Source organism: Ictidomys tridecemlineatus, chromosome 1 (assembly GCF_052094955.1).
Source record: "Ictidomys tridecemlineatus isolate mIctTri1 chromosome 1, mIctTri1.hap1, whole genome shotgun sequence".
Lineage (NCBI taxonomy): Eukaryota > Metazoa > Chordata > Mammalia > Rodentia > Sciuridae > Ictidomys > Ictidomys tridecemlineatus.
The window spans coordinates 50430748-50446330 of NC_135477.1; the positions used below are offsets into that span (position 1 = coordinate 50430748).

Consider the following 15583-nt stretch of genomic DNA (forward strand, 5'->3'; position numbering starts at 1 on the left):
GGCGCTGTCACTGTGGGCTCCCCCCCGGGGCTGGGGGCCTGGTGCAACTGCATGCTAATGACATTTACAGAGGAGACTAAAGCAAGGGGTGTCTCAGTTACCCCAGGACACGCTCTGGTCCTCAGGAGGGTTGGAGCTTAGCCTTCGGGAGGAGTCACCCCGTGGGACGTCACCGGGGAAAGAAAGGCCAGAATAATCGTCATGGTAATAAGAGGCCCGGAGAAGTCAGCTGGGGGGAATCAAGGGGACACCACACAGACGGGGCGTCCTGCGCTGGCTGCGTCCTGCGCTCGCGGCTTCCTGCCCAGAACCAATTGCCTTTGAAGGCAACAGATATTTTTCTGGGGCCCTGGACATGTGAGCAGAAGCTGTGGGCAGCAGAGGCCCTGCAGACAGACCCCTGCCCACTGGAGGGATGCTCAGTGGGCAGCAGCAAGTCTTCTTGGGTGGACATTGCTGTGGGTGGACGCATAACCCCTGTGAAGGCACAGAACGCCCAGAAGCTCTTCCTTTTAGAAATAAGAGCAGCCAGGATGGGCCCCGGGTCTGGGCACGGGTGGGGGATCCAGACCTCCCCTGGGCTGCACGCCTTGCTCAGCTGCTCCTGGAGGGGGGCCTCGCCCCTGCGTCCTCTCTGCTTGTCTTCACGCGTGAAGCCACAAGTGGTAAGAGGTGCAGGATGTCGGGGGCATCCCATCCACCTCCTTTTTCCCTCCTGTGGGGATTCCGTGGGCAGGAGGCGATCTCTAGCCAGATCCCAGTGATCTGCCTAGTGGAGGGGAAAGCAGGTCCTGGTAACGGGGTGATCGTGCACCCACAGAAAGTGTGGACTGCCATCCTGCCCACGGCATGCGGCCAGCCTGTCCTCCCCCTTCCTCACCTCTCCTCACTGCTTCCACAGTTTGGTTTCTTTCTCCCCTTCCTTCCCTCCCTCCCTCCCTCCTTCCTTATTTTGGTACCAGGGGCACTCAGTCTGAGCTACACCCCCAGCCCTGTTTGTATTTTATTTACAGACAGGGTCTCCCTGAGTTGCTCAGGGCCTTGCTAAGTTGCTGAGGCTGGTGTTGAACACGTGATCCTCCCGCCTCAGCCTCCTGAGCCACTGGGATGACAGGCGTGCACCACCACGCCGGGCCTTATAATGTTTTTAATTGCATAACATAAAAGAGACCACAAAATCAACCAATTATTTAGAAACGTAGTTATCAAAGTCTTTTAAAAAGGTGCCGTGGTGATAGGTGTGCTTTGGAAAGCGCTCAACAATGAGGTTCAGTAGCGGGTCTGACCCCTGCTGCAATTTCAAACAGCGATGAGTGTAAATGGCATGTTGAGATTCCTGGGCATGTGATATGAAAATACCTGAGATTTCTCTTGGGGTCAAAGTCACAGACACTGCTATATAATCAGTGGTGAGGGGGCTGGGATTGTGGCTCAGTGGTGGAGCGCTCGCCTAGCACGGGCGGGACCTGGGTTTGATCCTCAGCACCACATAAAAATAAAGGCATTGTGTTGTGTCCATCTACACCTAAAAAATAAATATTAAAAAAACAAAAAACAAAATAATCAGTGGTGGCTTGCTTCTAGACCTATGACATAAGGAAAGGGCAGGTTGTAGTGCAGTCCGACGTTAGTGGGAATAAAGATGCAGGTTCTTCTCCAGCCAGGGTCATGGGTGCCTGTGTGTGGGGTGGGGGTGAGGGCCAGTGGTCTATCTGCCTCCTGCAAACCCCTGGACTGCCTGGGAGTGGCCCTGCAGGAGCCTGCAGCAAGACCACAACCTCTGCAGGGCCACGCCGGGAGGGCCCAGAGACCCCGCAGCCTGGGCAGAGCCCCTAACAGGAACAAATGTGAAACTAAATTTAAATAAATACAAGGTCGTGGGCCGCGGCTCCCCGACAGGTCTGGAGCACACGTGAAACGGAAAGCAAGAGTGAGGGGTGGAAATAAAGTCTGAGATGAGCAGAAGAAAAAGAGCCGCCTCCCCTCCGTCCCTGAAATGGCTGCCCCCGACTCCACAGAAATGACCCCACGTTCTGGGATGCGGCTTTTCTGCCGTCGTTCGCTTTCCTTTGTTTACCCGGTGCTGTCTTCTCCTCGGGGAGGTGGGTAATTCTGTTTGGTTTTTTTCTTTTTTTCCCTATGCCCCTCAAACAAATTAATGGTGTCATCTGCCTGAAACGGGAATGAGCTCCTGGCAGATGTGTCCTTGTTCACCTCGATGGCGAGGTCCCTTTTTATTTTTTAATCTCCCTCCTCTCCCTCCCTCCCAGCTCTTGGAGTGGGCAGAGCCTCCCCTTTGGGGGCACCAGATCTTTGAGTGGTTTGCCCGGTGGGTCCAAAGCCCTGGGGTTCTTAACCCCTGCTTCCAGCGGATCCTTGGAGATGACCTGCCTCACTCCAGAGGGGGCTCTTTGCCTAAGGGCCCCCGCAGAGCCGCCTGAGCTTAGCTGCATGTGCTTCCTCAAGACTACGGCTGTCCCTGGGACGCCTCTCCCCGGCACAGATGCAGAAGGGAAAATCAACACGGTTTAGAAAACTGAAATGGGAGAGAACAAGAGGGCTTCGTCTGCAAAGGAGGCGATCAGCGCTCCACGGCACAGGCACGTGCAAGAGGCGCAGGACTGAGAGTCCAAGGTCAAATCCTCCACCTTCTGGCCGTATGACCTTGGGCAGCCCCCTTAACCTCTCTGAGCCCTCTTTCTCCCTGACAAAGGCAAGTTAAACAGACCTGTCTCCCAGGCTGGGCACGAATCCCAATAGTCAACGTACAGAGAGTGCTTTTTATGACCAGACGCGGTTCTAAATACAAATATGAACTCATTTTCCCTCCCCACAGCTCTGTGAGGGAGCTACCATCACTGATAAGAAAATGGAATCAGAGAATAAATAAGTCCCCTAAGGTCATACAGATCAAAAGTGGCAGAGCAGTCTGGCTTCAAAGCCCTGATTTTTATTTCTAACCAGCGGCCTTTCTCACCCAGGTGAAGCCAGACGTACAGGTTCCTGGGCAGACGGGGTGCAGTGGGGTGGAGGCGCGGCCCCTCTGCTGCAGGCAGTGGGGGGTGTGGGATAGGCCGGCCGGGGCACCTGCCAGGTCCTCTTGGGATGTGTAGAGTGGTAAAGAGCCATGGCTTCCCAGAGGTGGACCCCAGGCAGAGTGGGGACAGGACACGGGTGATCCTCCTCGTGGACGGGCGGGTGGGGCTGGAGGCCCCTTCCCCTCCCTGGGGCCTGGGCAGGTCCCATGGCAGAAGGCTGGGGTTGGAGGTCAAAGCCCTGGGCCAGCCTCACGGCTCTCAGCCTTTTGGCCGAGGCCAGGTGAACATCAGAGAGCCTCTGTCACAAAGGCCCAGGGTCCTCCTGGCCAGAGCTCTGGGTGGTGGTTCTACTGGACTTTGAGAATTTCATTATAGGGGGACTGTGGGTTCCCAGGCTTCTCCCCAACGTCGTTGTCTGAGGAAGACGCTACGTTGCAGTGAGTCACCAGGCAGCCGGAGGAAGCCCTGCCAGCCGCAGCAGGCGGTCATGGTGGCTGGGCAAGGTCCCCTGGAGAAGACCTCCTACTCTCCAGCCCCCGCCACCTTGCCTCTGGTCCCCAGGAACCCCCTTAGCAGTCAGAGGGCTCCTTAAGAAAGGGTGGGCCAGACCACATCAGCCGTAACTCCCGGGTCCCACAGTAACGGGAAGAGGCACCCCCCATCCGACAGCCTCCTCTGATGAAGGCTGCGGCCTCCGTCTCCCCTCTCGGAGCCCCAGCCAGTCCCACCAGTCTCTGCCCTACTTCAGGAAAAGGCCAGGCTGTGTACCTTGTGGGTCCTCTATACCTTGCAGGGGAGCACCTGCTGCTAGAAGGTTCTTCTTTCCCAGCTCTGCGGCCACCTCCACCACACACTACCCCTGCTCAGCCTTCCTGGGAGGCCCTCCTGGGCCCCAGAGTGGAAGATGCCCTCTCTGCCCTGGCGCCCACTCATGTCCTTGGAGTCTGCTTCCTTCCCTCCTTTCTTTTTTCTCTTCCTCCTGCTGAGGATTGAACCCAGGGCCTCACATGTGCTAGGCAAGCGCGCCACTGCTGATCCCCAGCTCAGCCCCTCCCCAGCCTTCTCCACCAGAATGAAGTATGAGCCTTAGACAGCAGCCCACACTCGGCACCTCTCATGACCCGGCACAAGGCAGGAACTTAGTAGATGCGTAATGATGTTTGGGGCACATACTAGGTGCATAATGATTGCTGAGTGAATGAATGATCTCTCCATCTGCCTAAATTTCACTATCGTTCCTTAGGACACACATTCACGAGATCTGAAGGCTTTTCTGATATGATCCTGGTTCCCAGGAGCAGCAGGACCGAGCAGCAGAGGCATCACTGGCCCTCTGCTGTCCACCACCATCCCTCTCCTCTGCAAAAAATGCCCTCAAATATGGGGGAAAAGGTACACTTGGACATTGCTGGTGGGACTGCAAATTGATGCAACCACTCTGGAAAGCAGTGTGGAGAGTCCTCAGAAAACCTGGAACGAAATCATCATTTGACCCAGCTGTCCCACTCCTTAGTCTATACCCCAAGGACTTAAAATCAGCACGCTACAGTGATGCAGCCACATCAATGGTTTACAGCAGCTCATTCACAATAGCTAAGCTATGAAACCCACCTAGATGCCCTTAAAATAGATGAATAGACAAAGAAAATGTGATACATATACACAATGGAATATTACTCAGCCAAAAGGAAGAATGAAATTATGGCATTTGCTGGTAAATGGAGAGAAAGGGAGCTAAACAAAATGAGCCAATCCCCCAAACCAAAGGCTGAATGTTCTCTCTGATCTGTGGATGCTGCCTCACAATAGGTGGTGGGGTGAAGGGGGGTGTTTACCAGATGGGGGGATGGGGGAAGGGAGGAGGGATGGGGGAAAAGAGGGGGGATGGGAATGGGAAAGAAGAATGAACCAGACAGAACTTTCCTACATTCACATATGAATACATATGTATTCAGACCAGCAGAACTCCACCTCGTGTTCAACCACAAGAATGGGAAGTTACACCCCATGTATGAATGAGAGGTCAAAATGCACTCTACTGTCATGCATAACTAAAAAGAACAAGTAAAAAAATATTTTTAAATGACCTCAAGGACAGAAGAAAATGTGTTCGGAGAAGCTGGGGCCAGAAGTGAGGCAGAAATACAGTGGATCCACCATTCCCAACTCCTGAGAAGAAAGGGGGGCTAAAGGTCTCCTGCCGATGGAGGGAGCCACTGTTGCTTGGCTCTGGGTCACCCAGAGGAGTCCTGCACAATGCACCAACTATTTAAAAACAAAATCCAATCCTCCTGGTGGAGCTACAGAGCCAGCAGGATCCCCCAAGGCCCTGCACCCCCACCCCCATAACCCCCTGGAGTCTGGGCAGGAGGGTGGACTTTAGAATAACTGAGCAAATATTCCAACCACCCCAGGGATTCTTCCCTCCTGTGCAGACGGGAAACAGAAGGCGGAGGACAGGGTGGGGACCCTAGTGGGTGAAGGTGCTGCCTATCGACTGTGGCTATCAGAACACCGAGGGAGACAGCAAATTGCTGGGCAGAGCAGAACGTGGCCACAGCCTTTAATTTGAAACTCGGGGGAGCTGCATGGTCCCGGGCTGGCTTCCCAGCCTGGGCCTGCAGGATTTTTTTCCCCCTATCTGCATCACAACCATCTATTTGCATCTCAACTGTCACAGGATACAAATGGCTTCAGCCCACCCCAGCCTTTTCTTCCCTGGCTTCTCTGAGTTTTCTATAGCTGGGCCAAAGAGAAGAAATTACTCAGAGAGACCTGACAATGTGACGGAGTCCTTGGGAGATAGAAAGGGTCTTTTTCAAGCACCTTTGCATGGTCTGGCAGAGCCTGCGATTCAGAGACGTACAGAATCTTAGATCTGGGGCGGGGGGGGGGATGGGGGGGACTGCAAGCATCACCTAGTTTTTTGAGTTCAATTAGCATCCTAATTAGGACTAACTGCCACAAAGTTCTGACTGAGAGGTTAAACTGCTTCCTTCTTCCTCTTTTGTTTTGGTCAGCACCCTCTACTGCCCCACAATGGACTTTTGAGGTCATCTGTCCAGTAAGAGCCCTGGGCCACCTTGTTGCTACTTTCATCTTCAAAGGCACCGTCCCTCAACAGTGTGTGCCTCTGGAGTGCTTCCCAGGGGCCAGGCGGAGTGTGAGTGTGGGGTGGTCCTGCTGAGCAAATCCAGACCAGGCCCCAGCTGTGGGTCCTGCTGAGTAACCAGGAGACAGCATGCTCAGAATTGTAGAATCGCAGTCACAGTCACAGGGACAGCCAGAGACATTCCCATGGTTCTGAAGAGCCTGTGACACAGGGCTTTGACCTCTCTTGGGCCCTCTTCTCTCTTCCTCTTTTGCTCACTGACCATGTATTTCTGCCACACCAAGCAAATCCAGAGTCACCTTCAACCCAGCAGATCCCCACCGACATTCTCCCCCTGGGAAGGGACAGGACAGGACAGTTTCTTAAAGGTCTTTTCCAACATCTGCCTCAGAGGTTGTTTTTGCCCTAGATTCTGGACACTGGGCAATGCCCACGCGCCTGCGGCCTGTGCCTGCTGTCTGTGGGCTACGCGGCTGAGCCCGCCTGGCTTGGCCCTCAGACGTGGTGGCGTCTCCTTGACATCTGGAACCTGGCCTTGGGGCCTGTTCCCTGGCAAGGTCTGAATCCCTCCCGGGTTCTGGATCCGGCAGAAGAGCCCGTGGTGCCAAGGCATGGGCTGGACTGAGCCGGCCACTCCCGCCCCCTGTGGAGGAAGGAGCCCGGGTCAGGGTGCTGTGGTTTGGGGGCAGCCCACTCAGAGCCGGGGACATGGGACAGTCCAGATGACCTTAGGGTGGGGCAGTGTGGACCAGGGCGTGGCCTCTTCTTCCTAGTCCCCCTCTCTGCACGTCACTCTGTCCTGGAGAAGTGGCCCCTGGAGGGACACAGGCCGCCTCCCTGGGGAAAGGAGCCGTGGAGCACACACAGGGAAGGTCTGTGTTGGCTCCGGGGGTCCCCGAGGGCATGGCATGCCACATGTCCAGGGCTGTGCCTAGGTGGGAGCGTCCCTTGGGGCAGGCTGGGCCCGACTGCCCTCAGCCTCTTTTTTTCTTTCTTTCTTTTTTTTTTTTGTACCAAGGATTGAGCCCAGGGTGCTCGACCACTGAGCCGCATCCCAGCCCTTATTACATTTTATTTAGAGACAGGGTCTCACTGAGTTGCTCAGGGCCTCACTAACACTGGCAGAGGCTGGCTTTGAACCCGAAATCCTCCTGCCTCAGCCTCTGGAGCTGCTGCGGTTACATGTGTGTGCAACTGCGGCACCTGCGTCCCCGCGGCATTCTTTTGGACAGGAGCCTGAGTAAGTGGGTTCTGGGGCTCTGGCCTCACTGTTGGGGACACTCTCTGGACCAGGTCGGGGTTGGGGAGCTGCAGGTCTGGGGACAATGACTGGGTGGGGTTTCTGTGTGGCAGTGGCGACGCTAAGCCCTGCCCACCTTTCTGTCCCCTCTCAGCTTCCCTGGCAGCAGAGACCAAGACGTAGTCACCTCCCCACACCCAGCCTCTGGCAGTGAGGCTGGGACACGGAGCCAGCTCTGACCACTGGGTGGAAGTTGGGGCCACTCTGAGATGGGGCAGAGCTGTGCTTAGCCTCTGTCGCCCGACCCCACCCCACCCAAACACACGGCAGCACCTTCGAAACCGCAGACTGCAGGTGAGTGACCTCCCGGAGTGGCCTCCCTGCAGACCTGGGCCAGACACGGAGGCCAAGTGAGAAATGAGCGTGTGCGTTGGGTCAGCTTGTTACTGCAATACGAACTGACAGCTACACTCGCTCTCTTATTTCTTTTTGAACAGATGAGTGGACTGAGGCTCAGGAAGGGCCATTAATTTACCCGGAGTCAGGGCCAGTAAATGGCAAGTCTGGACTGACAGAGAGGCGCTGTGCGCTTCCAGAGCTTGTCCCCCCTGCCTCCTGGGTTCCTGACAAGGTCAAGTCCAAGTCCCCAGCCTGGGTTCCTCACATCTGCCCACCTCCCCGCAGCCCAACGCTGTTAGCAGGGGTCACTATTCCTGTGTCCTACCTGCAGGTTTCTGCCTCTGGGCCGGTGGGGGCCACCATCCTGGCAGGCCAGCCATCCTGCCTGCCCAGGGCTCAGCCCCAGGTCCCTCCTGCTAAAAGCCTTTCCTGATCCTCGCAGCCCCCTGCAGTCAGGACCCGGGACCCCACACTAGGACTGGCGTGTCTCCTCTCCCAGGCGTGACTGTACCTCTGCAAGAAAGGAGGAGGCTTTCTTCTGAGGTTCTCATTCAGAGTAGCCTCTATTTTTTAAAAAAACAATTTTATTGTTTTTTGGTACCAGGGAATGAACCCAGGGGCACTCAATCACTAAGCTACATCCCCAGCCCCTTTTAAAATATTTTATTTAGAGACAGAGTCTCTTGGGCTGGGGATGTGGCTCAAGCGGTAGCGCGATCGCCTGGCATGCATGCGGCCCGGGTTCGATCCTCAGCACCACGTACAAACAAATGTTGTGTCTGCTGAAAAACTAAGAAATAAATATTAAAATTCTAAAAAAAAAAAAAAAAGAAAAAAAAGAGACAGAGTCTCACTAAGTTGCTTAGGGCCTCACTGAGTTTCTGAGGCTGGCTTTGAACTTGCCATCCTCCTGCCTCAGCCTCCTGAGCCGCAGGGATTACAGGTATGTGCCATCATCACGCCCGGCTTCAGAGTCGTCTCTGACAGGGATGTGCCTGGCTATACTCCAGAGAGGGACAAGATGACTGAATGGGGTTTGAGAAAATATTGGAATTTATTTTATACCTGTTTATCCCTACTTTTAAAAGTGGTACATTTGGACAGGCCCGTGGTCATGCTTGACCCCGAGGGGACAAACCTAGTTCCTAGTAAACAGTAGGTGCTCAATACATCTTAAGTCATCTCAGACAGGCACGGGACAATGACAGTGGGTGGGGTTTCTGTGTGGCAGATGCTATGCTCAGCCGGGAGCCGGAGGTGCGTGTGCCCGTGTGAACAGGCGGGACTGGCTGGGCCATGGGTCCCGTCCTGGCGGGGCGAGTCCAGTGGGCACAGCGGGCTGGGGAGGGGGAGGGGTGATGGCGGCGGGCTCCTGGGGTGGCCCCGTGGCGTTTGCTGGGCAGCCAGAGTGGAGGGGCTCCTTAGGAAGAAGCCGGCCTGGGACAAAGACAGCACGGGAGCCCTCATGGGACAGGTGAAGGAGGTGCGCAGGCTGGAGTGCCTGACGGAGTCCTGAGCAGGGCAGGGGGACAGGACAGAGTGCGGCCAATGTGGCCCCTGCAGAGGGCCAGGGAGGCAGGGCACCAGGCGGGGGAGATGCAGGCTGAGAGGGTCTAAAGGGACAAACCATTCCACGCCGGCCTGGCCCTCGGCCAGCACTGCAGGGGGAGCGGGGCTGGTGAGGGAGACCCCTGCCCCAGCCGCGGTCTCTCCGCAGCTCCGCCTACGTCCCAGGGCAGGCCTCATTGAACAAGGTGGCACAGACCTCCTGGACCCCTGATGGCTGGGGATCCTCTTGAAAGCACCTGTGTCCCCTGAGCAAGCTCTTTACATGGAGGGGGGCATTACTACACCAAAAGCAGGAGTCAGACTTTCTGCCAAGGGTCATTTGTATGGGCCTCTAAACTGGCCATGTACCTCCTACACACGGCAGAGACTACCCTCAGGTGAGAGAAAGTCCACTGGTGCTTTATTTCTACTTTCAAAAATTGCTATTTGAACCCAGGGGTGCTCTACCACCGAGCCACATGCTCAGCAACAGCCCTCTTTTTATTTAGAGACAGGGTCTGGTTAAGTTGCTTAGGACCTGAGATGCTGAGGCTGGTCTCCAACTTGCAATCCTCCTGCTGGTCTCCAACTTGCAATCCTCCTGCCTCAGCCTCCCGAGACACTGGAATTACAGCTGTGTGCCACCACACCCACCTTAAGATGGCAATTTTAGTGCATACTTTATCACATACCTATGAGATTAGTACAGTGACCATGTATATAAACTCTAAATAAAATGCCACCTATTGGAGTGTGTGCTTGGATGTTTTTACAGGGTAGAGATGGCATGTGTAACAGTTTAGAGACTTTCAATTTTTTGCAGCCCTATTTATCAACACCTGTGTTTGTTTCTATCTCATAACCGAGGACCTGGAAGCCCAGAAACACCTGGTCTCCCTGTCAAGGGTGCACAGCGCAGGCAGGACAATAACCCTGGACGGGTCCTGGGTTCCAGGGACTCACCTCATCCTTGTCCACGACCTGGATGAAGAGGGGGAGGGCAAAGCCAACCTGAGCCAGCTCGGTGATGGCCACGCTGTACTCGGAACTGTTGAATTCTGGGGCATTGTCATTGATGTCGATGACCAGGATGTTGAAGGTTGTGGTGACAGTGGCATCAGATGGGGTGCGGTCATCATTCAGTTCTGTGCCCTGAAGACAGAATACCATCCACCAGGTGTAAAGAAGGCCACAATCCCAATATTAGCTACTGTTTACCAAGGACTTTTTCAAATTTAGACACTGATTTAATATGAACCATCTCACCGAATCCTCACTACAGCCCCAGGAAGAAAATTCTACCTTTAGTATCCTCGTGTCACTGAGAAGGACATGAGGCTCAGAGAGGTTAAGGAACTTGTACGAGGATGCGCAGCTTTGCAGTTCAAACTCAGGCAATAGGATTCTAGAACTGACATGGAGATGAGGTGGACAGGAAGGAAGGGACAGATTTGGGGTTCATTCAAGGGTGGATGGAGATTCTATTCAACTTGGCAGATAATAAAACTGAGGCCAGGAATTTCTGTGCTAAAGGCTGATCTCTGTGGACGGAACGCTGCCAGTTTCAGGGTGAGGTCTGGACTCAGAAACAGATGGACAGATTCACAAGGTTCCCCAGGGGGACTGGATGCACCACCAGTTTGGGGGTCCCATGCCCACATTTTGTAGAAGATGAGAAGACAGTGCGGGGTTCCAGGGAGCTGGAGGCGGTGCAGGGACTAGGCAGCAGCCCTCTTCCTTGGGAGCTGACCCCTGGCCTCAGCCGGAGGGGTGCAGGACAGGCAGGGAGGCCAGGGAGGGGCCGGGCTCTGTGCTGGGGTGCGGCACCCCCACCCTGGCTAACACCTGAGCATCTGGGGCGAGAGCGCGGGGCCGTGGGAAAGCCAGGGCTGGTGGACCGGCATGGCTCAGCGGTCGAGCTCAAGGGAGGGTGCAGGGTGGGCTGGCCGTCCTGTCCTCCAGCACGGATGGGGGCCTCCTTCCCAGGTCCCCAGCCCCAGTCCTTGGACCACCCCCTCCTATTAATTGATAGTCAGGGCTGGGGAGGTCCCCTGTGGCCCAGGCAGGATCCATAACCCTAAATGGGCCTCCTAGGGGTGCTCAGCAAGTCATTGATGTTCATTAAAGTGCCACCAGTGGCAGGTGACCGGGTGGGGTGGGGGAGGGGCTGCAGCTTCACGACGCTTTCCAGGGCAGGGACCCCAGCGGCTCTGTCCCCTCCCCAATGTGCTCCATTTTCTAACCCAGGAAAGGGTAAAACTTAGAAAATGGGACAAAACCCCCCAAAACGGAGCGAACTCAAGAATTCAGGTGTCTACAACTGCGATTCGAAACCTTGGCAGGAGGCCGAGCTCAAGATAAGCACCTAGAAGTCCCCCTTGTCACTAAGGTGAGGATAAAGTTCCCGGCCAGTGCAGGCGTGGACGAGGGCTGTGAAGTGCCCCGCAGACCTGCCCAGGCACCCGTGATCCCCTCCTGGTGGCCCGTGGGGTTGACCGGGGTCAGTGCCCTGGAGAGGACAGGAATGCTGAACTCTGGGGCCTCCGTCTGAGGCCGCAGCCCCTGGCCCTGCTGGAGGCTGGCTTCCCAGCCTGGGCAGCTGTCCACCTGGTGCACGTCCCACCGCGGGTCTCACCTTCACGGTCAGGAGGAAGCCGTGGCTGTACAGGGGGTTCTCGCGGTCCAGCAGGCCGTTCAAGGTCAGCGCCCCGCTGATGTAGTCCAGGGCGAAGATGCTGTTGGTGTTCCCTGCGAGAGAGAGAAGGATGCTGTGCCCGGGCCAGGCCGGCAGAGGCAGTGTCGGGGCTGGGCTCCTGTCCCTGTGGCAGGAACCTGGAGCCATAAGGACACTGCCTCTGGGGACCCAGAACAGCCAGGGTGCAGGAGGTCCCGTCCAGGGGCAGATGGCACAGACCAGCGCAGGGAGACGCCGGCCTCCTGTGGCCTTCCTGCCCCCTGAGGCAAGGAGAAGGTCCCGGTTGATGGCAGCGTGTCCTCAACACCCAGCGCTGTGCTCCTTCCCAACAGAGGGGAGCGTCCCAAAGGGAGCGCCGTCGCGGGGACTCCCACCTCGCTTTCTTGCCCTTGTCCATTTTTATGGACAATTTCATTCCAGCCCAATTTTCGGTTTTGGCAACGATGTGATGTGCTTTTTAAATGATGAATACAGCAAAACCACGACTCAGTTCTAGAAATCAGCATTCTCAGTGCTTACTCGAGTTAGAGACGCGTGTGTCAGTGGTGGCTCCGACGGCACCCGAGGCTGGCCTCAAGTGGAGGCCTCTGTCACCCGTATGCCTCCCCTCTGCAGGCACCCCAAGACCTCACCCTTGTTTCCTCAGTTCCCAAATCCCACACTCGGTCCTGCCTCTGGTCTTTCAGCGTCCAGTGTCCTTTTTTTTTTTTGGCGAGGGGGAGTCCTGGGATTGAACTCAGGGACCCTTAGCCACTGAGCCCCCTCCCCAGCCCTATTTTGTATTTTATTAGACAGGCTCTCACTGAGTTGCTCAGCGCCTTGCTGAGTTGCTGAGGCTGGCTTTGAACTTGTGATCCTCCTGCCTCAGCCTCCCGAGCCTCCAGGATTCCAGGCCTGTGCCACCGCGCCCGGCTCACTGTCTCTCTCAGCCTCCCCCCCAGTCCTCCCAGGTCAGCGACAGCCTCTCCTGCTCCCCCAGGAAGGCCGCTCTCCCTTCTCCAGCCGACCCCCCCTGGCCCCGCAGGCAGGAGTAGCCTCTGCTCTGTGACAATTCCCTGGGTGCTTCCTGCGTGTTATTCCCATTTTCCCACCTGGCCTAGAAGCTCCCCAAAGATGGGCGCTTTTCACAGCTGTCCCTCAAGGTACCTGGCCAATGCTGGCACATGGTGGCATCCGTGTGGCTGAGGATGGCTGCTCCCCAGGCCTCTGGGCCTGCCATGCCCACTCCAGCCCTGGCCCTTACTGCACACTCCCACCAGGCTCTGAGGTCCTCCTAGGCAAAGCTGGTTGCCATTCTTCTTCCTCCTTCACTGACCATTTGCTGGATCATTCACAGGCTCCCTCCATTAAGCCACAGACTCAGGCCACCCCTGGCCAGGCCCTGAGCCAGGCATGGTAGATGCAAAAGTCTGTGCCAGGGATCCTGACACTGAAGTACGTGCTACCTGGGAGGGAGCCCTGGCACCCGGGAGAGTTAGTTGTCTGAGGTCACAGAGGAAGGCTGAAGAAGGAAGGCTACCGGAGGAGCAGCAGAATGCCCTGCACCACTTGTGAGCTGTGTGACCCTGGACAACTCACCTAACCTCTCTGTACCTTGATTTTCTCATCCACATAACAGGGATAAGGACGGCCTCTACAGCACAGGTTGTGAGTGAAATGAGGGAGAAAGTTGCATTCTCTGGCTTAGAGTGGTTCCTGGCACAGTAAGTGCTTGGTAAGTGTAACCCTTGCTGTTGTCTGAGCTGGGCCCTGGGGTACAGGGAGGACTGGGACAAAAGATGGATGGACAGTGGGTCCATGGGGGAGAAGCAGCACCCAAGCCTTCAGCCACGCACGGAGCCCAGGATAGCCATGGAAGCCGCTGCCCCTCCTGCTCGTCCCCACCCTGGCTCCACAGGGACCTGCACATGGCAGGGTCAGCCAGGGAAAGTCCAGAGCAGACCACTTCCTCTTCCAACTCCAGACTTCCAAACAAGGCTGTGCATGCCAGCCTGTGCCCAGTTGCCTGCCCATGCCAGGGGGCCCTCCTCTACCTGGGCCAGGGCTACCGTCCTCCTGGTCCACTGCAGGTATTGGCCAGGCAGGGGACAGGCTGCTGAGGCCCGTGGAGCTCCTTCAGGCTTCATGCCACTCGGACTGTGGGCTTTGGGGACTCTGGCCTGGACTAGGCCCAGAAGGGGATGCCCCTCCAGTAAACGCAGGAGGAGAAGGGAGTTTCTTTAGCTGGGAATTTTTCAAGGGGGACATCAAGGGTGTGTCCTTTCAGCTAGCCATCCACAGCTTTAGCAATTAGTATGCTGTCCTCTGTGCCAGGGACACGCTCCCTGGGGAGAGCAGCCCTTGACCTTGCTCACAGTGCAGACTGGCCAGGGCTGAGGTGGGGTGGAGCAGGGGTGGCACTGGGCCCTGGAGGGGGCTGGATCCTCTGAGCCCCAGGCAGAGCTGAAGGGCCACCCCGAGGCCTTCCGCCCCCCTCCGCCCCAGCACAGCTCCCCTCCCCAGGCCCCACCTCCAGCATCCCGTGGGTACAGATTCAGTACAGATTTTATTTTCATATAAATTTATTCTTTCCAATAAAGGAATCTATCAAATGTTTAACTAAATGTGATTCAATTTTTCTTTGTAAGATTTTTTTTCCTATAAATCATTCACAAACCAGAGGCCTTTGCTGAATGACTTTAACATTCGGTTGGGAAATCGAGCCTGGGACACTCCTCACGACAACCAGGCCCCGTTCATGGTCAGGTTGCTCACCCCTGACCTGACTCCACCCGAACCTGAGTCCAGGATGTAAATCACCCTCCCCACCGAGCCCCTCTCCACAGCCCTGCGGGTCCACGGTCTCCCAGTAGCACTCATTCATACAAGCTTGGGGACCCTCCCCGACACCCTGTGTGTGTGCCCACACATGTGCATATGTGTGCTTTTTAACTTCTATCACGCGTCCATCTTCCCGCCTCCTGCCAGGCACGTGTGACATACTCCCAGAACCAACAGCCAGAACAGGCTATACCGGGGGAGCTGGCAGGGCCACCCGAGTGAGGCACTGACTTGGATGCTGCTACAGTTACCATGGCAACGACAGCATTCACTGGGATGCAGCCCAGCTCAGGCAGGGGCAGGAGAGGAATCCTGTGCCCTGAGCAGCAAAGGCCAAGGGCATGACGGACTCCAAGATTCATTGATTAGTTCACTGACTCGTTCCTCCAAGTTCCTATGAGCACCCTCTGCGAGTAGGGTGCTGGGGAATCAGCGGAGAAGAGTGGGCGAGGTGCCCGCCTTGGGCCGCACATCCCCACAGAATCATGCTACTGAAAGCGGGAGCACTTGCCAGGCTGAGGCCCAGAAGAGCAGCAGAGCAGACGGGTGGTGGGGATTCTGCCCTTGGGAAGCCACCACAAGGGTTCAGACCACAGATCTGCTACCAGCTGTGTGAACCTGGCTAGTTATTACCACGTCTGGGCCTCAGTTTCCTATTCAGTAATTCCAGGGTGATAACAGGACCCACCCCAGAGATGGAAGGAGTTGAGACAGTACCTGGCCTGCTGAGC

General features: G+C 56.1%; 1 protein-coding gene across 6 annotated transcripts in view; it reads right to left on the bottom strand.

Annotated features, from left to right (window-relative positions):
• Cdh23 (cadherin related 23) overlaps positions 1 to 15583 on the bottom strand; it is a 377491-nt gene that overhangs the window by 162706 nt on the left and 199202 nt on the right. For all 6 annotated transcript variants that reach the window (XR_013435513.1, XR_013435512.1, XR_013435514.1 and 3 more), the window contains exons 10-11: positions 11973 to 12085; positions 10301 to 10489 (exon numbers count right to left, since the gene is read on the bottom strand). Coding sequence is in view for 3 of the 6 variants with exons in the window: in XM_078040863.1 (XP_077896989.1) it covers positions 10301 to 10489; positions 11973 to 12085 (302 nt within the window). In the remaining 3 variants the exon portion in view is untranslated. The remainder of the gene's footprint in view (positions 1 to 10300; positions 10490 to 11972; positions 12086 to 15583) is intronic.